General features: G+C 50.9%; 1 protein-coding gene across 1 annotated transcript in view; it reads left to right on the top strand.

The window, feature by feature from the left end:
• Positions 1 to 26,007, top strand: part of FAM167A (family with sequence similarity 167 member A) — a 42,601-nt gene that overhangs the window by 4,257 nt on the left and 12,337 nt on the right. Inside the window, exons 2-3 of the mRNA XM_059177302.1 lie at positions 2,872 to 2,970; positions 14,767 to 15,571. Of these exons, the coding sequence (XP_059033285.1) occupies positions 15,203 to 15,571 (369 nt within the window). The 5' untranslated portion in view covers positions 2,872 to 2,970; positions 14,767 to 15,202. The remainder of the gene's footprint in view (positions 1 to 2,871; positions 2,971 to 14,766; positions 15,572 to 26,007) is intronic.

Below are 26,007 nucleotides of genomic sequence, written 5' to 3'. Positions count from 1 at the left end.
GGAGATTACAACCTGAGCTGAAGGCAGACGCTTAGCCGACTGAGCCAACCAGGCATTCCCCTATGTAGACATTTTTTTTTTAAAAAAGATTTTTATTTATTTCACAGATAGACAGTGGGAGAGGGAACACAAGCAGGGAGAGTGGGGGTGGGAGAAGCAGGTTCCCCACAGAGCAGAGCGCCCGATGTGCAGCTCGATCCCAGGACCCTGGGATCATGACCTGAGCAGAAGGCAAATGCTTAATTACTGAGCCACCCAGGCGCCACTATAAACATTTTGTGAACAACTATTTGCAGACAGGTCCAGCAGAATTCATGCAGCTTGTTCTTTGGACTGGGTGAGGTCGCAGCCATCTGTCCCACTAGGTGTCCTGACCACGCCTCCCCTGAGAGCTCACTGGATTCCTTCACCCTGCCTCTCCAGGTCAAGATGTCTCGAGTAATTTTCGCCAATCACGTATCTTGAATACCTCTGTTTTTACCAAGGAGATTGCATTTCTAACATTTACTCTGTTAATTATCAAATGCCCGGTGTGGAGCAGAGAGAAGGACAGCCAGAGCCCTGCCAGAGTCCCCCTGGAGTGCAGACCCTCTGCTGAGGCGCCTGGCCAGGACGGGGGAGTCCCGATCACCATGCACCCTTGTCCCAGCTAGCTTAATGAAAACATGCAGAAGGTTTTAAGATCAGTTATAGACACCGTGTGACAGAGGAGACAATGGTCTTGCCCTCAAGGAGCGTGGAGTCTGATCAGGGTTGCAGGATAGGAAAGACCATTCGAGCAGCCCAGAGTCCTGAGCTGACAGGAGAGTGATGTTCGGAGCTTTCTGGAGTTCTGGAGCACACAGAAGTACGTCAGCTCGCTTGAATGGTTTGGCAGCGGTCTCGCCCTTTGACAGGCCAAGGAGAGGCCCAGCCAAGTGTTGTCATGGATGGGAGGGGACAGTCCTACTAGTGACTAGTAGACTAGTCAGACTAGTGACTAGTGACGTGACTAAGAATTCACGTACCCTCTAGTTCACTGGGACCTTCCAAAGCTTTGAAGTAGGTTCCAGGATGAACCCCATTTCATGGATGGGGAACTTGAGGCCTAGAGGGTTAAATCAATTACCCAATGTGGTAGAATTAGTAAGTGTTGGGACTGGGCTATCAGCCTCTGTCCCCCAACACTTAGCCCTGCCCCATCCCTAACCTGCCCTATCTGTTTCTCCCACTACCGAGTCCTACCCTCTGTGAGGTATGAACTTGGCAGCTCAGCAGCCCAGCAGCTCAAGCTGACACGAGTGGGGAGCAAAGTCACTCATCCCACTTTCTGTTCTGCCAGAGCCAACTGTCCCTTCCAAAGCCCAGTGTGGGTGCTGTCCTGCCCTTAAGTTAGCTGCAGGCTAGACACTGCTAGGTAGCCTCATTCCAGCCTGAAATCACCCCTGCCCCCCAGCCCCAGCTCCCGAGGACGGGCCCTGCCCAAACACAGGGAAATGCTAAGGGCCCTTCAGTCCCTGGAGAGGTCCGCACGCCCAGACGGAGTATGAAAGTGAAGTGATTTGCACAAGCCCATGAAACTTCTTAGGAAGTCCTTGCTAAACCATGAGGCTTTGGAACTTGTAATGCAGAGCAAAATAGAAAGCCTGTCATCAAAACAAATCCCCATTTGAGCTGAACTTTGTCGATTCTGCTTATTTGAAGTTGAAGCCAATTATCCTGTGGATGTGAATACTCCTAAATCAGCCTTGTGTGGGGGCTGAGACACATCGGTGGACGACAGGCACCCCACAGGGGACGACGGGCACCCCAGCGCCCGTAGTGGTGAAATGGCACCCTGAGTTTCAGTCAGCTGTGAAATGTTCCCTACTTTGATAGTCAGAACACCCTCTTGAACTGTGTCCTACTTTGATCTCTGCAAATTGCTTTAAAGGCCACTTTGTGTCTGCTTTCTACCCCATAATCCCCAGTGCCATGGCCTTTGGCCAGAACAGTGCTGTGGTCACCGGCAGCAGTGGGCTGGAGCAGCAACGGGCTGCCTCAGCCCCCTCCTGGGCGTCTCTGCCTCCATCAGCTCTCCCTGGAGGAGGGCCCCTGCTTCAGACTCCGTGTTTCCCATGGCTCCTTCCCCAGTCTCCCTTCCCTGCGCCTCCCCCCTCCCTAGCCTTCCCCACCAGAGGACTTGAGGATTCTCAGGCACCTTTCTCCCTTCTTGTCAGAGCAGAGCAGCCCTTTCCCAGGACCTCACAGCCTTGGAGGGGACACTGTGGCCTCGACCCCGGGGTGGCCCAGCAGCCCCCTCCCTGCAGCAGCCCTGTGCTTTCTTCTCTCCTTTCTCTGAGGCCATAAATTAGATCTGCAGGTCTGAGGAGCCCAGGAGCCCGGGCCTCTCCCCACAGCAATAGGGAAGCACAAGTCTTTCTTGGTGATTTTCTGGGCAACTTCTTTCACTGGGTAAAATGATAGGAAAGGTTTCCACGTTCCCAGCCCTGTGTGTGGCAGGAGGCCTGTGTGTATGCTCTGAGCTGCCGGGAGCAGAGCCCATCAATTATTCAGCATGGGCTGAGCACTTTGAATGTGCAAAGGTCTGAACAAGTGTTTTTTATAGAATCTTGCCTCACAGTATCCCAGTGAGATGAAGCAAAGCTTCCTGGTATTCTAGACAGTAAAAGCTCAACATGGAGTCAGAAGAGGAATCTGAGCCCAGACAACCCCACTAACAAAGCTGTGTGACCCCAGGCGAGTCTCGAGACATCTCTGGTTTGCGGTTTGTCTGTGGATGAACTCTCAGGAAGGGCTCTCTGGCCCAGACCATAATGTGTGGGGAAAAACTTGTGAACTTTTTTGTAGAGGGTGATTTCAAAATCGTTGTGATTGTTCTCATTATTCTAGGTATGGAAACAGAAACTCTCAATGATAAGTGGAGGTACAACCATTAGCACAGGACACCGGAAACCGAGCTTCACGGAGAGACCCCCCGGGGGAGTGTGGGTAAGTGGGTTACCTCTGCCCCTCTGCTCTCATAGCTCATGGACATGGCGACCACCCACCGCCTGCTGTGGTCTAGACTCTGCGCATGTCAAGGTGGAGGAAGTGTGGAGGCCGCTATGCCCAAACTGTGCATTTTGCAGGGGAGAAGCAAAAGCCCTGAGAGGGGAAATGAGTCACCTCCGTCGCTCAGGATGGGACAGGGTCCCTGGAGCTGACTCTCAGACTAGGGGCTCTTTTCTCTCCGACCCTGGGCTGGGTTTGTCCAAAATGGCTGTCTCCTTCCCGTCTGCCAGCATCAGGGCTGGGACCCTGGCTGGGAGGCTGCCTGGGCAACTTGGAGCAGGGAAATCCAGGGGAGTTAGGAACCCAGCCCACTGAGCCTTCCTGCACCTCCTGGGATCCCCAACTGGGCCTCAGCCCATCAGCTCATCCTCCTGTGCCTACAGCCTCAGGTCTGGGCATCCCAGCTGCCCCTGGAACTGGCTTGGGAGCACCAGGCCCCCAACAGCAACACCACGGTCAAAAGAAATCAGTTCTGTCTCCCCTACCAGGCACGTCACTCACATTCCAGAAAGTCATGTGACTTGTCCAGGGGGGTGTCATAGTCATGAATGGCAGAACTTTCCTAAGGCTCCGGTCCCCTCACTTGCCAGGCCCTGTCCTGGGAGGCAGGCTCTAGCCTAGGAGAGAGGCCTTCATGCTGTTTGGCTCACCAGTATCAACAGAAGGGGACATCAGTCTAGCTGTTTGGGTCTCATCCTCCTCAACTTCCCAGATCAATTTTATAGGAAAATGAAGTATTACCAAAGGACTATTTTTTTTTTTAAAGATTTTATTTATTTATTTGTCAGAGAGAGAGTGAGTGAGAGCGAGCACAGGTAGACAGAGTGGAAGGAAGAGTCAGAGGGAGAAGCAGGCTCCCTGTGGAGCAAGGAGCCCGATGTGGGACTCGATCCCAGGACGCTGGGATCATGACCTGAGCCGAAGGCAGCTGCTTAACCAACTGAGCCACCCAGGCGTCCCACCAAAGGACTATTTAAATGGCATTATTTTCCCCTGAGATTCCTAAGAACCTGGGCTTTAAAATACTGAAACACTATAAAGCATGTGTTCCTGTTACTTTTCTACAAATGAGGCCAGTAGGGACATGGTCACAGTGGTGGAGTTGGGAAAATTTGGGCTCAGATGGGCTCACTCACCTGTGTATGACCTGTCAGGCAGGGAAACTCTAGATACTCTTCCTACCTCAGGGCCATTTCAAGGGTTCAACTAGACATTTGCACAGTACCTGGCCCATGGTAGTCACTAGAAAATGGTTCTCTTCTCCTCTTCCTCTTGATTCTAGGAATTTGTATTTTTATTCCTGTATTTAGTCAGAGAGGAAATCGCCATTCATGTATTTCTTTTATTTATACCCAAAATAGGTGTTAAAATTGAACTGGTGGTACCAAACCAGCAGCCATAAGAAGTATGGGGAGGAATTGGAATCAGATTGTACCTAGACAGATCCCACAGTCAGTACGGGGAGGTGACTCAGGCCCCTGACAGAAGTGCAGCTTAAATTAGCTCAAGCAAAGGAGAGAATGTATTAGTGCATAGGAGTGGGAGTTTCTGTCTTTGGACACTGTTGGGTCCCATGGCTCTGAAGATGTTGACATGTCTCTGTCTCTGCCTCTCTTTTGGTTCTCCTCCCTAAAGTCTTACTCCTTCTCAGTGCAAATGAATTTTCTCCATGAGGCTGAGAAAGATGCACCCTGGAAACTCCAACTGAAAAGCCACCCCATTTAAATCCCATGAACATATACAGACTGGCCTTGCTTGGCCTTCCACACATCCACTGGATGAGTAAGGGCTAGAATAAATGTCTTAGTCTGGGTCACATGAGCATCCCTGGGGGTGAGGGTGATGGGCAGGAAGCTAGGACTCACAGTCCCTTCCAAATACTGAAATGACACTGGGATAGGCCCCACAGAAGGGATGCTGAAGATACCCATCCACCTACCAGCTACATCATAATGTAACTCATGGGGCCCAAGGAGAGAAATAGCAAATACCCAGACTAGTTGGTGTGGAAAGGTGCTAAAAAAATTTTGTTAGGGGAAGAAGCAATTGGTTGCATTCAGAAAGAACAGAAGGTTCTAGAATGAGGTGGTGTTTGGCTCAAAGATTTGGTCATGTTCAAACATGAGGTTATGGAGCAAGGATAAGACATCAGGTTGAGGCCAACCCTCCAAGCCACGCTGCTTCCCAGTTCAGACTTGTTCTGATGCCTGCCGGGAAGAGGCATCCAGGCAGCAAATAGATGACCTCCAGGAAGTGGGAAATGAAGGGTTCTTCTGTGGGGCAGCATTCGACCCCTGCAAGTGAGCTGTTCCCTGAGGGTTGTAGATCATGGGAGCTGGGGGGACAAGCATTTGAGGAAGATCCCATCAACATGCACAACACTGGTACCATCCCCCTTCCCTTAGTATCATCCCCCTCTGCACACCCAGAGCTCACATGCAACAGTATAAACACACACACACACACACACACACACACACATAATGTCCCAGCACAGTTCACCCCCACCAGGGTCCAGTCTCTGCAACATGTCATTCCTCCATCATCTCAGGAGCACCCTCCCATCACCAGCTCAGACCAAGACATGGAATACAGATGAGCTATGTAGGTCCAGACCAGCGGGTGTCCCCTCCTGATTCTGTCACCATGGCAACCTCTGACAGGAGAGAAAGCCTGCTTTCTGGCAGCTCCTCAAAGCTCTCTGGCTCCTTTGGGCAGCTCTGTAGGGTACAGGGCTGTGTCCCCCAGCCTCTCAGCCCGGGTCATAGGCACTCCTGCCAATGGCCAGTGTAGAGCATACACTAGAAATTCACAGCTTGTGTGGACCACCACCGGAGGTCAGGCCTGAAACATCAACTCTACCCCCAACTCTCCATTTAAGATAAGCATGGGGGTTTATAATTAAACCTGGCTGGAAAAGCCTGTCTTGTCAAAGCTCTGCCTCCAGGCCGCAGACCTACTGACCCCTCACTGGGGAAAAAAAAAGAGAGAGAGAGAGAGAGAGAGAGAGAGAAAACATTAGCTGCTTTAGAAAAGGAAAGAAAAAAATTCAGGTGTGAGTTGTTGTGGCCTGAGCTGCCCTGAATTTAAGTTTATAAGATGCATGATGGTCCGCCAAGCCCTTTCCCTTCACTCTGTCTTATCCTCTCTATAGCTTTGCAGTGTGGACACTGCAACAGCCCCACTTTCAAAATGGGGGCCCTTTGATTCTCAGCTGGAGGGGCCCCATCTGCCTCTCAGGGGCGTGTGGAAATGTGGGGAGGGGGAGTTCTTTGGTTGGCATGCTGTTTTAGGACACTCCTGAGCCCTCAGGGGTGGATTCTGTCTCCCCTCCCCTTCCAGTCAGGGCTCTCGGTCTAAGCAACAGGAAACAGTGTTGCTGTAAGGAGTTCACAGAATTGGCAGGCGGTGGAGACCCAAGGGAGAAAACAGGCAGAACCAAGGCAGCTCCAGAAAACAAAGAGTGGGACGCAAGACCCTGTGATTTAAATGGCTTGTCTGAGACAGACTCCGTGGGGTGCTAGGTTTTTACTCACACAATACCCCCAAAATACTTCTGACACCAGATGTGTGATTTTTCCACACCAAACAGCCCTCCAGTTCTCTGCGGGCACCTCGAGCCAAGGACAGTGTCAGACCCCGGAAGGGAAGCGTTCAGTCTCGCAGACTGTCTCTGCTTCCCACGCCAACTACAAGTCCCGATTATTACCCATAGTTCTCACCTACCGGCTGTACATTGGGAATTACGCACAACCCCCTCCTCCGAGTCACTAGTTTGATAGAATGGTTCACAAGACTCAGGGAAGCATTTACTTGCATTCACCTGCCAATTAAGGGGTACATAAGGCAACATGGGAGGAAGGGGTACAGAACTCACATGCCCTCTCCAGGTGTATCACCCTCCCAGAATTACCGTGTGTGCACAAACCCAGAAGCATTCTGAACCCCTTCAGGTAGGGTTGTTATGGAGGCTCATTACATAGGCATGATTGATTAAATCATTAGCTATTTGCCATTGACTCAATCTCCAGGCCTTTCCTCCCACCTCCCGAGGCAGGGGCGGGGCTGAAAGTTCCAACCTTCTCATCACAGAATGGGCTTTCCCTTTCCGTGAGTCCTCTCATTAACAAAAACTCCGGTGCAGTTAAAAAGACACTCTTTTCACCTCTTTGGCTCTAGGGGTCTTTCAAGAACTAAGGACAAGGGCACCTGAGTGGCTGAGTCCATTATGCGTCTGCCTTCAGCTCAGGTCATGATTCCAGGGTCCTGGGATTGAGTCCCGCATTGGGCTCCCTACTCAGTGGGGAGCCTGCTTCTTCCTCTGCCTCTCATCCCACTCCTGCTCTCTCTTTCTCATAAAAAAGCAAATGAAATATTAAAAACAACAACAACAACAACAACAATCTAAGGACTAAACCCAGACGTTACAACAAAAAATATTCTCATCACTCCCTCATTCTCATGGCATCACTTAGGACATGCCAAGGGTTTCAGGAGTTCTGTATCAGTTCTGTATCAAATATAATTCCTTGTTATATATCATGTCCTCCAACAGTCCCTTACAGGGATGACCAGGCTGAGATAACGCCCCCTCCCCTGCACTTCACATCTGCTTCCAAGGCCCATGTGACCACAAAAGAATCCTAACCATTTAGCCTTCTGGGCCTCATGCGCACCACATTTTTTTAAATAAAGATTTTATTTATTTATTTTACAGAGAGAGAGAGAGAGAGAGAGAGAGAGAGAGATTACAATGGTGGGGGGGGGGGCAGCAGCAGAGGGAGAGGGAGAAGCAGGAGCTCCATCCCAGCATCCTGGAATCATGACCTGAGCTAGAGACAGATGTTTAACTGACTGAGTCACCCATGCTCCCCACACCCCACATTCTGAGGCCTGGGCCTAAGCATCTGATCAGCTAAGCTCAAGTCCTGTGCTCTCACCTGGGCGTCAGGGCATGGGTCAGCAAGGAGGGAGGATCTGATCCTCTCTGCTCAGAGGAGAGGTACCCAGCCTGACGTCCAGAACAAGACAAAGAGCCCCCTGAAAGCAGTATATGATAAACAAACAGGACAAATACCCACTGTGTTATTTTATATTCTTTGGCCAACACATGCTTGTGTTGGTTATAAATGTCAGAAACACAGTTTCTCCCTGTGCTGAGCACGATGGCCCCCAGGAACCCCAGGTCAGCATGGAATGTGGCTGGTTTCTGGATAATTCTGGTACAGAAACCTAGGGGAACTCTTATTGGCCCAGCTAGGGTCATGTGACCACCTACTCAGGACAGAGAAGGCATGCCTGTCTTGAAAGGGTTTCAGGGTTCTTGTCTCACTGAGTCAAAGAATGAGTCTCACAGGCACAAAAGGGTGAAGTGAAGTGAAAGTTTATTCAGTGAAGATGAAAACAGAAAGGAAAGAAAAAAAGAAAAAAGAAAAAAAGAAGAAAGTGAGAGGGGACTTGAATAGGGACCCCTGAGGGCTTTTATGGTCTGTCTTTTATAGAACACTGACCAGGGAACTTGAATCTCCTTGATGTCACCCCTGATAGCACCATGATTGCTTCTCCTTGGACTGTCTCATCTCTGCTGTTAAGACAAACAAGGTGGCATGGCTATGTTCCCTTATCTCTGGTTCTCTTATGCCTCAGCATTTCTGGGATTTTTGGTGAGCCTGATCACCTAGCCCCCTGTCTCTCCTTACCTAGCCCCACCTGTCCCTTACTCAACAAGAAGCACAGAGAGAAATGCCCTTTCCGGAAGAGGGAAAGGACAAGGGGTGCAAATGACCTCACAACGCTGGACACAGAGGAGATCCTTCAGCTATACCTGTGATGCTGGATTGCCCCGAGTGCCCCCTCCCTGTCCTGGCACTTGAAGCAGGATGAGATTCTTCCTGTCTTCCTAGCGCCTGACAGTCTGGGACTCTAAGGTTGGGACAGGTCTCGTGAGGACAGGTGGGGAGGGGACCAGGTCCCCTCTGCTTCTGTGAGCCTGTCCAGACTGGCTCAGACTGAGGGAGCACAGGCAACGGGGCATGGGGTAGAGGCCCAGGGGGGAATCTGTTCTGTTTGCTTGTTCATGCCACAGACATTTAGAGAGAGCAGCGTGGGGCTAAGAGCTGCGTGTTCCAGGCTGCAAAGCCTGGTTTTCACCCTCATGAAGCTCAGAGTCTGGTAAAGGAACCATCAGGAAAGTTCCCTGTAGCAGTGCTATGGCTTGAGAGGGCCAGTACGTCCAGTGGTTGAAGATCCAGCCCAGGGCTAGACAGCAGAGGTGAAATCCCCACTTTCTCATTCCTAACTTCTGCTCCTCAGCCTCTCTGTGTCTCTCAGTCTCCTTATCTGGGTAACGGGTCAGTGATACTACTTGCCTTGTAGGGTCGTTGTGAGGATTCATGTGTTCGTGCATGTAATGCTCCTAGAACAATGGCTGGCGTAGTCCGCTCTGAGTAAGCGTTAGCTCATGTTGTGATGAGATCATTGTTCCGCTGGTGTGCTCTCCTTGCATCCTGGGCACACGCAGCTGGGGTGAGTCAAGGAATACTTCCTGAAAAAGAAAACTCCTGAGAAATGATAGACAGAGGGAGAGAGAGAGGGAAGGGTGTTCCAGACCGAGGGAACAGCTTGTGCAAAGCCACGAGGGGGTGAGACAGAGTGTTCCTCCGTGGGACAGGAGCTTAGAGGAAATTGCATACTGTGGAGAAGATATGAGACAGTTCTCCGAAGAACCTTGGACTGGGGGGGACCAGGCATGAGCTTGGGGATCCAAACAGGGCGAGAGTGGCTTTTGAGTGTCTTAGAACGTGGAACAACTGAGAGTGAGTGCAGCCGGGGAACGGCTCAGTCTACCTTCATCCTTGAGAGAGACACAGACAGGGAAAGAAGGAGAGAAGTATTAGCAGCCCCTGCACCCTTTCCTGCCCATGAAGTCCATCTAGGAAGTGGGTTTGAAAGCTGTCCAAGTGAACAGATTAGATCACAATGACACAAGGGCCTAATTGGCCGGATGACTGAGCTGCACCCACCTGGCTTCTCCAGCAGCCCAAGAATTAGCTCATGGCTGGCATGGCCTCCTTCGTCACAGCCACTGTGGGCTGGAGTGAGCCAGGAGCATGTTCGAGCAGCAGTCCTCCTGGGCAATGTAGGTCCCCGGGCTCTGGTTTGTCACTGCTACAAAAAGGTGGATGTGCCCCTGAGGCTTGTATTCTGTTGCGGGAAATCTTATGTTCCCTGCAGCCGGGTGGCCTGCCTGGCAGGGCGCGCCCAAGCCTGGTGGGATGAGGGTCTAACCTTGTTTTTCTGGGCTCTTGGTTGTGCCAACGTGCTTTGGCTTTCCTCCCCAGGCTGTCTGCCTTTGCAAGGCTCAGAGTGAGAGAAAATATGTTCCCCAGTGGCAGGAAGGACTTAGATTAGATATAAAGCAACCCCCCTGCTCAGGTATTGAAGGGCTCTTCCTCCCGGTGCCTGTGTTCCCAGGTCCCTAGTTTGTCCAAAGGAGAGGGAAGTCCCTACCGCCCTTTCAGATCAGGAAGCCGTCCAGGGCTGGCGTCGGCTCCCCTGCACCCAGGGGAGTGCCCACTAAGTGCCCACATCCCTGCGGTGATCTGAGTCAGTGACATTCCAGCTCAGCTCCTGGCAGTCTAACTGGATGGGGCAGGAACAGCCCCCCAGTGGCTCTCGGGCTCCAAGGCATCCAGAGGGGCAGTGATCCTCAGGATGCTGTCAGAGGACTAGAAGACCAGACAATGAATCCTATTTGAGCAAATCTTCACCATGTGCATGTGCTGGGGGCTGTGGGAAGCAGTCTGGGGCTCAGTCCCTGCCTGCTATGGGTGGCCACATACGTCAAGGGGCGAGTCCCTGACTCAGGCCACCCCATACCCACACATGCCTTGATGTGATAATTGGGGAGCACACCTGGGGCCAGGGCTAAGGCATTCAGTCCCCCTGCCTTTGCTCTTATCATGTGGATAACACACTGTCAAAGCCGGTCACTCCCGGGGCCCTGAGCTGGGGATGGGGCTATTTAGAACAGGAGCAGGGAGGGAAGGGAGTGGGGATAGAAGAGTGGTATTTTCCTAAACTGGGCTTTTTTTCTCTTTCCTATGGCAGACCTGCTAGTCACCACTGTATGATGAAACTCGGAGGGGGACACCTGAACTTCTGGGGGGATGTGAGCTCCCAGGGAAGGATGCTGGGTGCAAGGAGTGGCTCGGGCCACCTAACAGGTCTGGGACGAATGGGATGACTGCCCTGTGCTGCACAGAGTGGACTATCTGGTCACATGACAGATGTAGCACGGATAGGTTTCATCATCTTAAGAATAATAGTTTTAAAGTATCCTGTTGTCTAGGACTTACCACAGAACAGGCAACGTGGGAAGGGCCGGATATTTGTTACTTCAATCCTTGAAATGGCCCATGAAGCCCAGGGCCTGCTTCATGAGCAAGAGACCCGGGCAGCCCCGCTAGGCCCTGTGCTTGGGTCAATGCTCTGCAGTTGCTATCTTGAAATTCCTAAATACTTTTCCACAGTGAGCGCGGCATTTTCATTTGCACCGAGCCCAGCAAATTATGTAAATGAGCCCAGTTATCCCCACTTCTTAGAAGGAGACAGAAGTATGGAGTGGTCGGGAAGTGACATGTCCAAGATCAGAGAACTGGGCATCCTCAGGGGTCTAACCCCAAGGCCCATGCCCTTTGGAGTAGACATAGAGGCCAGCCACAGTCTGAAGACTGTGCCCAAGTCCGGCTGCTGGCCGCGTCCGTGGTCAGGGGTGACTCACTCCACCCCTCCCAACCTCGATTTTCTCCTTTGTGAAATGGGGTGATCCCACCTGCTCCTCAAGGGCCACTGGGAGGCTTGAGTAAGAGGATGCATCCAAGGGTTCTTTCACACACTCCCTAAGCTCAGCGGATCAAAGACTCATCATTAGCTGACTCAACCGTGCATTGGTGCTCCTGGTAATGCCTCCAAGTCCTTCTGACACCGTCTTCACAGGGTTTCTCGGGATTGCTTTAGAAACCACCAATTAAAATAAACTCCCCTACCCTCTTGGAGGCAGCCTCCTAAGGTCATGGAGTCATAGCTCTTTCCCACTCCCAAGGGAAGACCCTCCCCTAGCAGGTTCTCCCTCCCGCCACAGCTGGCCCTGACTTCTGCAGGGAAGCGTGCTGCTCAGGGAGAGAAGGAGGGTGACTTCTGGTCCGTGTCATCTGCTCAGGCGACTGCGGTGTGGAGAGAGAGAGAGCACTGCCTACCGTCTGTCTGCCCTTAGATCCTCTCCCAAAAGCTTCACTGGCAACCATCAGAGCTGTCTGGTGGAAAGAAGTCCTGTAAGGTAGAGCTGCCCCCAGGCACACTCAAAACACATTCTGGCAGCTCAGCAAAGAGGCAGCTGGCGCCTGGGAGGGGCTGCTAATAGGTCTTTAGATTTGGAGAGATTCTGAGAAGCCTGTGTGACCTTGAAAGGCGCAAAAAGCCCCTCAGGAAAACACCCTGCACTGGCAAAGCAAGCTACACCTGCAGAAAGCACATACAAACCTTAGTTCTGCCAATTCCCCAAACCTAGGAGATTGATATTATCACCCCCATTTTATAGGCCAGGAAACTGAGGCCCAGCAAGCCTGAAAGCACCTGCAGCTCGGCCCTCTGACCCCTAGTCTAGGGTTTCTAGCTCCAGACCAGGGGTTCTCAGCCCTGACTGCCCCCTCACACCACCTGGGAAGCTTTAAAAACATAATGATGGTTGAGTCCCCCCCACACACACATTAATGGAATCCGAACCCCTGGGAGTGGAGCCTGGGAATCCATTTTTGTGGAAGTTCCTAAGGATTCCCATTTGGGTGGCTGGAGGTGAGAACGAACTAAGTTTCTCTGCCATTCGTTGGGGTAGAATATCCGCCCTTATTCCTCAGGGATACCTCTAGACGGGCCAGGCTCAGAGCATGAGGAGGACAGCCAGATATCCCTCGGTCAGATCATGTGACAGGCAGAGATTGTAGAAACGGTCCAGAAAGACAGCAAGGTCTGTCCTCTTCCTCCTCTTCCTCCTCCCCCTTCTTCCTCTTTAAGATTTTATTTGTTTATTTGAGAGAGAGAGAGAGAATGGGCACAGTCAGGTACAGAGGGAGAAGCAGGCTTGGGAGCCCAGCATGGGGCTGGATCCCAGGACTCTCTGAACCGAAGTCAAACTTCTAACTGATGGAGCCACCCACGTGCTCCCAAATTTTATTTCTTTCTTTGAATGACAGAGAAAGAGGCAGGGAGCATGAGCAGGGACAGACGGGAAGAGAGAGAACTAGACTCCCCACTGAGCAGGGAGCCCAATGCAGGGCTCGATCCCAGGACCCTGAGATCATGACCTGAGCCGAAGGCAGAGGCTTAACCCACTGAGCCACCCGGTCTGCTCTTCTTGAACATCTCCGTCTCTAGGTGGGAGGAAAGCCCCAGAGCTTCCCTGGAGGGCTGAGTCTATGTGTTTATTTTGCTCCCTCTGAACTCTCTGCCTCTTCCTATGCCCTCCCCCAACACCCCATGTCCAGTTCTCATCACCCAAACAAGTAATCAGAACTTAGTTTTAGTTTTTCTCCTTCCAGAGATCATTTTATTCTCATAGAAGTCAATAAAAATCTGTCGGTCTCCTCTTTTTCCACACCAGCAGTGTGCCCTCCAGACTACAAATACCTTGTTTTGTTTTGTTTTTCCATGGAAGCTTTATCTTGGACATCGTTCCATACGAATTCATTCTTTTTCGGCATGCCCTTAGCACATATTTTTAAAGATCAGCCTGAGAACCAAGGACTTCTCTCCTCGGTCCGAGTCAAATGTCCCCCACTCTGATGTACCTATCTCCAGTTGCCTGGACCCTGTGGGTGCAGGGATGCTGCCGGGAGGCCGAAGTCTCTTACTTGGACTAGGAGCTCCTTCTCTACACTGTGCTCAGACCACCTCCCCGGAGATGGGAAGGTCAGATCAGATCAGAGAGCCACAGCCCTTGTCCATGAGGCCCTGGAGTGCGGGCATTTTAAGTAAATGTGAGAACTGTCTTTCTAGAAGTGTGGTGAGTCACAGTCCTCGCTCCATTTAACAATCCTCCTTGAGGGAGGTCGGCTCTTCCCCAAGCAGTTGCAGGTTTATTTGTTTCCTCCTCGGAAGAGGTGAGGTAAGGTGTTGTCTTTGGAAGAAGAAGTTGAGGGTGTGCAGGAGGACCTGGAGGAGCCAGCGCCTGAGGACAGGGGCTGTGGTGGATGGGGTGGGGCGGGGTCAGCGTCCCCGGACCCCAGGGCACAACTGTGTCTGCCTGGGGACCCACAGGGCACTGTTGCTCCAAGGAGAGACCTGATCCCTCAGAATCAGACAACCCAGTCTTGTCCTTGCTGATGGCCAGGAGCTCTCAGGTAAGTCATCCAACCTGTCAGAGCCTCAGGTTCCTGGCGTGTAAAATGGGGACAGAGAGAAGTAACTACAGACCCGCCTTGAGGACTGAACGAGATAATGGAGGTGGAATCAAGTCGTCAGCGGTGGAACACTGTACAGAACATTGATGTGTTATTAACTTCTGTGCGTTGAGTTAAGGCTTAGAATTGCCTCACTTCTCGTCCTGAGGGAGCCATCAGCAGCCCTGTCACCTAACCTCTCTGAGCCTCAGTTTCCCCTCCTGAGGAGCTCAGGAATGTGGCAAGCCTCCTGCCAGGGGAGGGATTAGTACTGACTTCATTTGCATCCTTCTTGCAGGGCCTCCAGCCAGCCAGCCAGCAGCTTCTCACCGCCTGCCCTGGCCCGTGAGGAGGGAGCTCAGTCCTGCCTCCCCGCCAGTCTCAGATCTGTCTGCACCTCCAGGACTGATAGATCTTCTTGGCAAATCTGCCCCCAAAGATTCCTGCTGACGCTTGTCTATTCCTGCCTTTTGTGAAACATGGCACCCGCAGGACTCCAGGAAGAATCTTAAATCCTGACCCTCCACAGCTGCCTGGGAGGGCACCCCGTGTGGCTCATCCACGGCGGGCCCCTGTCAGCTCCGGGAGTGGCTCACATCCCAGCAATGCGCTCAGGAGCCCTGACCCCAGCCGGATGAGAGCAGTCCTGAGTGGGTTCCAACCTTGCCACCCACCAAGAGTCCCACACCACCTCCCGCTGCCTCCCATGTCTGGCCGCCCCAGTAGACTCTAGAATGTCTGTGCCTCAGATCCAAGTAGAAGAAGTGGTAGGTGGGGAAGAAGAGCCGGCAGGAGCGGCCCTGCCTCCGGATGACCACCTCCGGAGCCTGAAGGCCCTCACTGAGAAACTGAGGCTGGAGACCCGGAGGCCCTCCTACTTGGAATGGCAGGCCAGGCTGGAAGAGCAGACATGGCCCTTCCCGAGGCCCCCTGCTGAGCAGGGGGAGTGTGAGGAGGAGGACCCCTCATCCCCGAGGAGAGAGCCCAGGCGGCATTCCCCACTTAACGGGAGTGGCCCCCAGGACGCTGGGCCCCAGCCCACTGGCAAGCTGGAAGGCTTTGAAAGTATCGACGAGGCTATAGCCTGGCTCAGGAAGGAGCTGGTAAGTGGCTGCCCCTCTAAGCAACCCTGGAAAAGATGCCTCTCTCCCTCTCTCTATCTCTCTCCCTCTTTCTGTCTCTCTCCCTCTCTCTGTTTCTCTCCCTCTCTCTCTCTGCTGTGTCTCTATCTCTTTGTCTCTCCCCATCTCTATCCCTCCCAACTGCACGTCTGTCACTTTCCTGTTAAATCCAGGTTCAACCTCATACTGCACAGTGACATGAGATCCACACGCCAGCCAGCCAGCCCCTAGTCCTCTAGTCACAGGTACTTATGGAGGGACTGTGTTGAAGGAGCTACCCAGAGGGTGACATGGTTGATCGGCCCTGAAAGCTTTGGGCTGGGTCTCAGAGGCCGAGAGGGAGTCTGCCCAGAAGTCAGGACCTGATTGTAGCGGGGGTGGGGGGGGGGGTGGGGGCGGGGGTGGCGCATTCAAGGGAATGACCATGAGCAACAGCTATCCTTGGGGAGTAGGGGGCAGTAGCTTGACCTTTTCTCTGCCCAGGGGACAGCAGGTTCCCAACGGGGGCATCTCTCAGCATGTGAGAAAGGGAACGGGTATTCAGAACTCTGTGCCCATAGTCCAGAGGAGAATCACTGATCCCAGGCATGATGGCTTCTTGGCAAAGCTGGGCACAGTGCTCATTCTCGCCATGATCTCAACTCCTGCCCCTCCCCATCACCTCTGGCCCAGGTCACACCTGCCCAGTCGGGCCTCTGTAGCCACAGGTGAGCCAGCAACCAACGGCCAAGTGCCTTCGAGAGCCACTTGTAACTCCTCTGTCATCAGGGTAGGCAGAGGTCTCCCTGGTTTGTTCTGCAAAACCCCAAAAGATAAATCCCCTTTGGGGCCTGGAATTCCTCAAGGGTTGAAATAAATCATTGGGGCACAGGAGAGGGGAGGCTCAGGGACTCAGGTGTCCCATCCATTGGAGGTCTTTTTTTGTTTTAATGTTTAATCTTTCATTGGAACCGCTTCCCCAATGCCTGTCTTTAGTAACTGGAGTGTGAGTTGGCTTGCATAGCAAATGGGGCACCTGTGGCTTCACACCTCCCTCTCTGGACACCCCATGCCCCTGGGTGCTCCTGGGGGCTTCAGGAGGTAAGTCGAGAGGGACACCTCGTGGGCCAGGCTCTTTAAAGCTGCTCTTTAAACTCCTGAGGCTGAACTGCTTTAGTTGGTTTTCACAAAGAGAACAAAAATATCCCCATCAATCAAGGATTCTGTTACTTGGCTCTGCGTCCATTTGAGGTTTTATTGCTTCTGGGAGTGGAGGCGTTTGCTTTCGAAATAAATTAGCATTCCCTGTGGGCCCCCTTTGGGGTAGAAAGTAGAAAAGGTATTCCCTGCGCATAAAGGAGGGAGTTCTCTAGAGCTTGTCCTCCTCATCCTCTGCATGAGAGAGGGGTCTCTCAACCCCAGCTGCATATTAGTCACCTGGGAAGCTTTAAAACATCCCAGAACCTAGACGCACCTCAGATCTAGCAAATGAATATTTGATAGACCCTGGGTGGGTCCCAGGCATCAGTAGGTTTTAAAGATCACCCCACCCCAACTTCCACCCACCGCCCCAGTGCTTCCAAACAATGCAGCCTAGGTTGAAAAGCATTGCTATAGTTCTGCAGCCTGTGTCCCTTTTCTTGCCCAGCCACTGCAAACCAAGCTACACGAGTGCCTCAGATGGGCCAGGTCAAGGCCAACCATTGGTAATGGAGAGAGCAATGCTCTGTAGGCAAAGAGAGGAGGGCTAATTGCCAGGGCTAACTTGGCTGCCAAAGGCTGGCTGAAATAATTTGCACGATATTTTCTTTTTTTAAAGATTTTATTTATCTATTTGAGAGAGAGAATGAGAGAGAGAGGGAGAGAATGAGAGGGTCAGAGGGAGAAGCAGACTCCCCACTGAGCAGGGAGCCCGATGCGGGACTCGATCCTGGGACTCCAGGATCATGACCTGAACTGAAGGCAGTTGCTTAACCAACTGAGCTACCCAGGCGCCCTGCATGATATTTTCTTATTTTTCATATACCGTGTAGTCGTTTTATCCTGTTTTTATTTACATTGTCCGGTTAGTTAACAAACCGTGTAATATTAGTTTCAGGTGACAATATAGTGATTCAACACTTCTGGGCGTCAGCTGGTGCCCTCCTTAATCCCCATCACCTATTTCCCCCACCTCCTAACCCTCCCACCTACCCCCTCCATTTCCCCCCACCCCCAACCCCCTCCCCTCTGGTGACCATCAGTGTGTTCTCTGTAGCTGAGGGTCTGTTTCTTGGTTTGCCTCTGACTCTTCTTTTTTCCCCTTAGCTGGTTTGTTTCTTTTCCTATTTATTTATCTTTATTTGGCAGAGATCATAGGTAGGCAGAGAGGCAGGCAGAGAGAGACGGGGAAGCAGGCTCCGGGGGCTCGATCCCAGGAGCCTGAGATCATGACCTCAGCCAAAGTCAGAGGCTTGAACCCACTGAGCCACCCAGGCACCCCTTAACTGGTTTGTTTCTTAAATTCCATGTATGAACAAAATCATATGGTATTTGTCTTTTTCTGACTGACTTATTTCACTTAGTGGTATATCCTCTAGTTCCATTCGTGTCATTGCAAATGACAGGATTTCATTCTTTTTGTGGCTGAATAACACTCCATTGTGTGTACACCTCATCTCCTTTGTCCATTCATCAGTCGATAGACACTTGGGCTGCTTCCATATGTAACTATTGTAGATAACGCTGCTGTAAACATCAGGGTGCGTGTATCCCTTCCAATTGGGGATTGGGGTTTTTGTATTCTTTGGGCAAGTAGTACAATTGCTGGATAGTAGGGTAGTTCTATTTTTAACTTAAAAAAAAAAGATTTTATTTATTTAAGATTTATTTAAGAGATGGAGTAAGGGGACAGGGACAAGCAGATTCCATGCTGAGCGTGAAGCCCAATGTGGGGCTCAGTCTTCTGACCCTGAGATCATGACCTGAGCTGAAACCAAGTCAGAGGCTTTAGCCAGCTGAGCCACCCAGGAGACCCTCTATTTTTAACTTTTTGAGGAAACTCTATACTGTTTTCCAGAATGGCAGTGCTGGTTCATTTCTATGGTATTTATCACCCTTCCCACCATTTCTCTGCGCTAACAGGTTTGGGTAATAATAGTAATAGTAATAATAATAATAATACAGAGATTTGTCACTAATTGTTGTGTGCCACACACTTCACATGTGTTACCTCTTTTGGTTGTCACGTCACTTTCTTGTCAACCACATTTTATAGAGGAGAAAACCAAGGCTCAGACAGGAACGTGGCAGTAAGTAAGAGAGTAAAAATTTGAACTCTGGTCCATCTGGCTGTGTTGCCCATGCTCTTCTTAGCCAACATACTATGTAGTATCTTCCAAAGGCAATGGATTTTGCTGGGTGATTCCTAAAAATATACATTCACAAAGATGCCAGCAGTCACCAGAATGCATGTACATGGGAGCCAAGGGAGAAGTAAGACTGAATGACAATCCCAGTCCTCACACCATTATTTCTTGGTCTTACATCAGATCTGTGTGATTGCTGTAATTGTCTCCATTTTACAGATGAGTAAAGTGAGGCTCATAGAAGTCAGAGGCCCTGCCTAGGACTGTATGACTAGTAAGTGCCAGAGGCAAAGCTTGAACTCAGCCTTCTCCATTGAGGGTAGAGGGCTATGAGGAGAGAAACAGGAGAGCCAGCCCCCCTGCAGAGGGCCCAGTTGGGCATGCTGAATGAGCAAGCACAGGGGCAGATCTGTGCTCCAGAAATCACTCAGAAACACTTCTTAGAGCAGTGACTCCCAAACTAATATGCATACAGATCACCTGGCTCTCCCACTAAAATAAAGATTATGATCCATGATTCCAAATTTCCAACAAGCTCCAGGGTAATGCTATGCTATGGGTCCATGGACCACACTTTGAGAAGTCAGGACTGAAAGGCAGGCAGGACTGGAGCCAGGGGACCAGCGAGAGACCACAGAAGGAAGCCCCAGGGATCCCCAGGCCTAGACCCCGACATGAGCCATTGCCTTAGCTTCCCTTTAGGCTCAGGGCTCAGTCCATAAATGGGCCTCTAGGAAGGAAGTCCCAGCATCCCACACTGAGTTGTCCAAGACTGAGATTCCATCAGAGATTGTACGTCTGAGGTCAAAAGCAGCTCGAAAGCAGACTGGCAGGCAGGCGCACTTGAATGTGAACTTCTACCCACTTCCATTTTGGGGATTAAATAGTAACAGGCAACTCATAAAATCCTCCAACTGGTTGGAAAACACGGAGTTCAACATCTGCACAGCAAACGGATTCTCACATTTTGAGAATTGCAGTCAAAACATTTAACTTCAAATCATTTGTTTTCCTAATTTGTCATCTGACAACTCACTGCTGGTGGCATTAAAAATTAACCTTTTTATTGGGGCCTGGGTGGCTCAGTCGGTTAAGCAGCTGCCTTCGGCTCAGGTCAGGATCCCAGGGTCTTAGGATTGAGCCCCATGTCTTGGGGCTCCCTGCTCAGCAGGGAGTCTGCTTCTCCCTCTCCTTCTGCCCCTCCCACTCATGCTCTCTCACGCTCTCTCAAATAAACAAAATCTTTTTTTTTTTTTTTTTAATTAACCTGTTTTTCTAACCCGGTGAAAGTAGTTTCAAATAACCTTTGTTTTATTTTAAGCCCAGAGTTATGTTTTCTTTATAGCTGGGCAGGCTCACTCCACCAGTGCGTCAGGCTCATAGGCAAATTTGTCTTTTCTCTTCATGTGGCTAAAGGTAGCAGATTAAAAATCTGTAATTCAGACAATCACGCGGCTGCTTTCCCTCCAGGAAGCCAAACCCTCCCTTTGTTGGAAGTTTTGGCCCCGGAGTAGATTGCGCCCAGCAGTGGGCAGGCCCCGAATGACTCTCTGGTCACCCCAGGGCTGTCCCAGGCACTGTTAATAAAACCAGGAGGCGTTTGTTGTCCTTGTTGACCCTTTCAGGGGCAGGCCATGCTGGGTCCCGACAGACGGGCTAGTCCACCCCCGTCTTCTACGAGGCCAGCTCAAAGGCAGAGAGTGACTGCCTGGATCTCATTCCCAAGCCAAGAAAGGATCCTAAGAGCTCCCTCGGGGATTCACTCTCCCTCTCTGCTCTCACCTAAGGGATGTGCTCCAGGGATCTGTAAGCAGGGCAGACTTTTCCTCTCAGTCTCATGTATTGGAGGCAAGGAAGGTGGAGATTTCTCAAACACTGTCGGCATTACTCCTCCAAGCTAGGAAGTCCTGACCTTTGGCTTCCCCAAGTATCCAGGGACCCTGTCGCCATCTGCTTACAACAGGCAGGGTTATAGCCTCTCTGTGCAAGAAATGGACCCAGAGCCCAGTCCAGTGGCCGTGGTGCATCTCTGCCTATTTCAGACTGCTCATGTTGTCAGGAAGTCCCAGTCTTAGGTCCTTGCCTTTGGGGCTGCCTCACTAGGTGGCCAAGGCATAAGGGTAGTCCTCCAGGAAAGAGTGAGCTAGAAAGGGCATGCCTCAGATCATGTGGGACTCGGCTCTCTAGCTGAGTCTGGAATTCAGATTTCACAAACCTCTGTGCTTGGTCCCAGAGCTTGTAGCACAAGGGGGAAAGGGACACTCCCTGGTCTCCTCTCTTCAACCCTGCTAAAATATTCCCCTTGCCAACCTGACAGATAAAGAAAAGGGGGGAAATCTTCCACTTGGCCTGTGTGCTGCCAAAACTAAAAACAAAACAGAATGGTCTTGCTTCCTCAGGGTTTGTCTTTGGGGCCAGAATATTTGGGCGTGAGAAATATTTGTCTTGTAGTTTCATGCAGGTGTTTGATACCCACAGAAAGCCTCCCAAAATGTGTTTATGGTTGTTAGAAAAAGGGAAGAGGAACCTGACAAGTTTTAGTAATTCTAGGACCTGCTGTGGCAGGTCACAGACTTGAACTTGGCTGGCCCTATATGTGGCTACAGCTTGATTTCAGCTTCTTCCGATTAAGCCTCTCTTGCCTGTGCTGCCTGTTTGGCAAGCACATGACTGGTGTGTCCCAGGCATGGCCAACAAGGCCAGTGTTACCCATTTCCACTGAATGATACAGCCAAGTGGCAATTCAAGCACACCGAGCAATGTTTGATGATCGTCGTGGTCCTGCCTCCTGTCTAGGGAGCATGGTATTGTCCCCAAAGCACTTTTACATACAGTATCCTGGGAAAAGCCTTGGAGGTACTTGCTATTCCCATTTTACAGAGGAGAAGACTGAGGCTCAGAAAGATACTAAGCCTGAAATCAGAGAGGTTAAGTGTCTTGCTCAAGATCACATGCAAGGATATGGCCAAACAAGGACACAGACCCACATCTCTGGGCTCTGGATCCAGATTGCTTACCTTTGTGCTAGGTATAGGTACTGACACTCTCGGTGTTCTAGTCGGTGAGGCCAGGAGTTGTCCAAAAGCATGTATTTAAAACCCTGCTGGATACCTGAGTAGCTCAGTCAGTTGGGCTTCGCCTCAGGTCTGCCTTTGGCTCAGGACATAATCCCAAGGTCCTGGATTGGTCCTGCATATTGTTCTCCCTGCTCAGTAGGGGAGTCTGCTTCTCCCTCTCCCTCTGCTGGTAGCCCTGCTCCTGTTTGCTTACCCTCTCTCCCTCCCTCTCTGTGAAATAAATAAATAACATCTTTAAAGGAAATGCATAAATAAAACCCTGCTAATTACGGAACAGGACACGTGTAAAGGGTGAGCAAGGCCTCACAACCACCGTGTAGCAGGGCCTAGGAAAGCTGTGGCCATTCTATGATAAGGATATGCTCAGAGCCATCCAGAGAAGTGCTGGCTGAGCTGGGGTTCAAGTCCCCAGAGTTTCTAGTCTGGCTGTTCCTTTGCCCAACTTGAGTCTTCTCAGTGTACCTGGGAGCTTTCAGCCAGCCTGGTATGAGCAATCTGCGGGAGGAAGACTGTTCTAGTAATCTGGCCACACACTTTAGTAACACTTCAGTCTTTACTAAAGTATTTACAAACAAAGTCACCGGCAAAGGCAATAGGACAAAACATCAGTGACCTTTATTTCTGAATGCCAATATTATTCTTTGAGCTTTTCTATAGCTTCTGAGGTTTCCAAAATAAGAATGCATTATATACCACTAGAAAGAAAAAAAGACAAAAATGAAAGGTAAAAGAAAGAAGTTCCAAGCTCCTCTCTGACTTGCCAGTGTAATTGGTACACGTTCCTCACCTTATAATCTGCAGGTTTTAAGAAAGGCGTAGACTCTCCTAGACTAAAATAAGAAAACTGACACCTGGTTCCGCAGAAATTCCCCAGTCACAATGAGGGCTGACGATGTGGGGACCGTTGGCCAGTGAGATGAAGCCAGCTCCAAGAATCAGGTCCTGCCCCTTTCCTTTCCTTAAGTGTCTTGCAATTGAAAGGAAAGGGAGGTGGAAGACAGGAGCAGAGGCCTGATAGGAGCACCCACCACAATAGCAGCAGAAGGCAGCCCTGGTGGGTGGGTGGGTGGGGGGTCCTTTGATCCAATCCTCCATTCATCCACTATAGCTAGAGTTCACGGAGTACCTGAAATTAGGAGCTGAGTGCAGGTGCGGGCCAGGGTGAATGGGACAGGGTTCCTGCCTTTATGGGGTTCTCCCTTTTGTGGAGGAGACAGACACAAAACACAATGACACAGTGTGACAAGAGCTATGCTAGAGGTATAATAAGTACAGTTCCAAAATGCTTCAGGGAGCTGAGGCGTACGCTGAGTGGTCACTGTGTGCCAGGCACAGCGGACAATCAAATTAACCAAGGGGAAATAGACAACTCCCTACCTTCTTCCACAACCAAATCCCTGTCTTTAAGTGGGTCTGACATTAAGCGGCTCCTTATTTCCAATTCACATTTTTCTGATAATAAGGAAAACCCAATTCCTCTGAGGGGCACCCCCCAGGTTATAATAACTACCCCATATATTAATGTGTAGTAAGTTTTGGAAAAGGTACCCATGGGCATTTGTTAAAAATACAGATCCTGGAGTGCCTAGGTGTTTCAGTCTGTTAAGCATCTGCTTTTGGCTCAGGTCATGATCCTGGGGTCCTGGGAAAGAGTCCCTTATCCGGTTCCTTACACGGTGGGGAGCCTGCTTCTCCCTCTGCCTGCCGCTCCCCATGCTTGTGCTCTCTCTCTCTGACATATAAATAAAATCTCTAAAAAAAAAAAAAAAAAAAAAAAAAATTACAGCTCCCTCCCAACTCTCCATGGAAATTCAGATTCCATTAATCTGTGGTGGTGTCAGGAAATTTACAAGTCCTGTGGGGGGTTCTAATGTAACTGGGTCACCAACCAGACATAGGTGGAGTGGGAAAAGCATAAAATTTGTGACTAAACAAGACTTCCAATCAGGTTCTACGATACCCTAGCTGTGTGACTTTAGGGAAACCGATTAACCTAGCCCCAGGTTTTGTCATTGTAAAATGATCTAATAAATACCTACATGGCAGAGTGTATATAATAAATACCTACCAAGATAGTCAGGGTCTCTGCACTAAATGTCCTGTAAACATTTATAGTCATCACAACATTCATACAGTGCTCTTTTAAGGCAAGCACTGTCCCCATTTTGCAGATGGGAAAACTGAGGTAGAGTAACTTGACCAAGATCAACCAGCAGGGTGGGAGGTTGAACCCAGAGCTGACTGACCTCAGAACCCCTGCTTTGAATGGCTGATACACCATCAGTTGCTCCTGGGATTGAATGAGCTTGAATCTACTTTGTATTTCATGAGGTTTTAGGCTCGTTCAACATCCTCTCAACTCCTGGAGTTCTAGGCTGTTATTCTCCAAAGTTTGCTCGATTTTGCACTTTTTCCAAGAACTTCCCTCTCCCTTGGAGAAGTCTTCATTATTCTAATATAGACAGGCCGGATCTGGTGGCACAGAGGTTCAGAGAGAATTGTTCAAGATTGAGACATCCCTTTAGGCTGAACGTCCCCTTTCTGAAGGATGTGTTATTTTATAAGCTTCGGGACCCACCCCTGTCCCCAAGCCTCCACCAGGGCCAAAAATAAATAAATAGATTAAAAAAAAAATAAAGAAAAGAAAAGAAACAAAAAAACCCGAGCACTGTCCAAAGGGGGTTGTTGGTCATGTTCCTGGACACGGGCCGCCAGACACAACCAGTGAGCAGGCAAAAGCCACAGAAAACTGACAGAGAGGCTCACTCAAGGCGGCTGAGCCTTCTGCAGGGGAAACGGTTTCCACGTCTGCACTGTCTGCACTGAGGGCCTGGCACTCAGGAGCAACCCGGGGAGAAGGAGAGTCCCAAGCCAGTGGGCAGTCCTGGCTTCTCTGCCTCCCTCACTGTTCCCCCGAAGGGCAGGCATACCCGCCAGCACCAGCAGCTGAGGACGATCCTCTCTGGTGGAGCTAGTTCTTACCGCGCTACCTAGAAGGATGCACAGAGCCACCACATGCAAGAGCAGGAAGGAGCCAAGGGGCTGATCACTCTTGTCTATCAATGAGGAAATGCACAGAGAGATCCCGTGAGTGCCCATCAGTCAGCTGTCCCAGGCTCGCTGCCCAGCTCTCTCCATCCCACCCCCTCCTCAGCTCACACTCTGCCAGCAGCCCCAGGGCCACCGCTGGCCACATTCCACAGCATTCACCAGTTGGTGGCTTTACTAAGCTCCTGGGGTGTGTGGGGGAGGGGAGCAGCCCTGACTCGACTCTGATGGGAGTAGCTGGGTCACAGCCACTTCCCAGGTGCAGCAAATACTCTCCGATGGGAGTAGCTGGGTCACAGCCACTTCCCAGGTGCAGCAAATACTCTCCCGAGGTGGGTTTTGCTTTCACCCCAGCGGCCCTAGGCTGCTTCGAGTTCCCTCAGGCAGATGAGGCCCAAACCATCTGTTCTTTCTAAGGAGGCAGGCTCCAGGTTAATGGAGTGTGAAATAACTTTGGAGAGCGAAATGGCCTCAGTCATGCCTGGAAGGTGGGGCAGAGAATAGATTAGCTTCACTTCCTCTTGAAGGCACTGTGAGAATCTATATATAGAACCTCCAGGTGCCCCTGAGCCTTGATTACTCATACAAGCCCCAGCCCCAGAGAGCTCTTGGCCCACAAGCAGTGGTCCTCACTCGTGGACACCCAGTGTCTCTGGCTGGTTCGGGGCTTGCTCAGCCTCTGGTGTGAAACTCCCACTCTGTCCATTTCCAAGCTGGGAAGCCCGGAACCCAGGAGAAGTCTCGAAGTCCCGGCAGGTCTGCTCTAGGGGTCTTCTCGGGGCTCTCCACGGAAGTCAGGGCGCCTCGGCCCCCTTTATTCAGTTGACAGCTGCCCTGGCCACAGCTGCCTGATCTCCAGGCATCGTCCTAAGGAAGCACCACCACCACCCCCCCGGGACCGATAGTGCTCCCTGTAGATACAGTGTGAAGACAGTGCGAGGGGCTCACGGGGGAGCAGGCACCCAGC

The sequence above is a fragment of the Mustela lutreola genome, chromosome 1, assembly GCF_030435805.1.
Source record: "Mustela lutreola isolate mMusLut2 chromosome 1, mMusLut2.pri, whole genome shotgun sequence".
NCBI lineage: Eukaryota > Metazoa > Chordata > Mammalia > Carnivora > Mustelidae > Mustela > Mustela lutreola.
The sequence above is the reverse complement of the archived record's forward strand: the minus strand, read 5'-3'. Positions and strand labels throughout refer to the sequence as shown.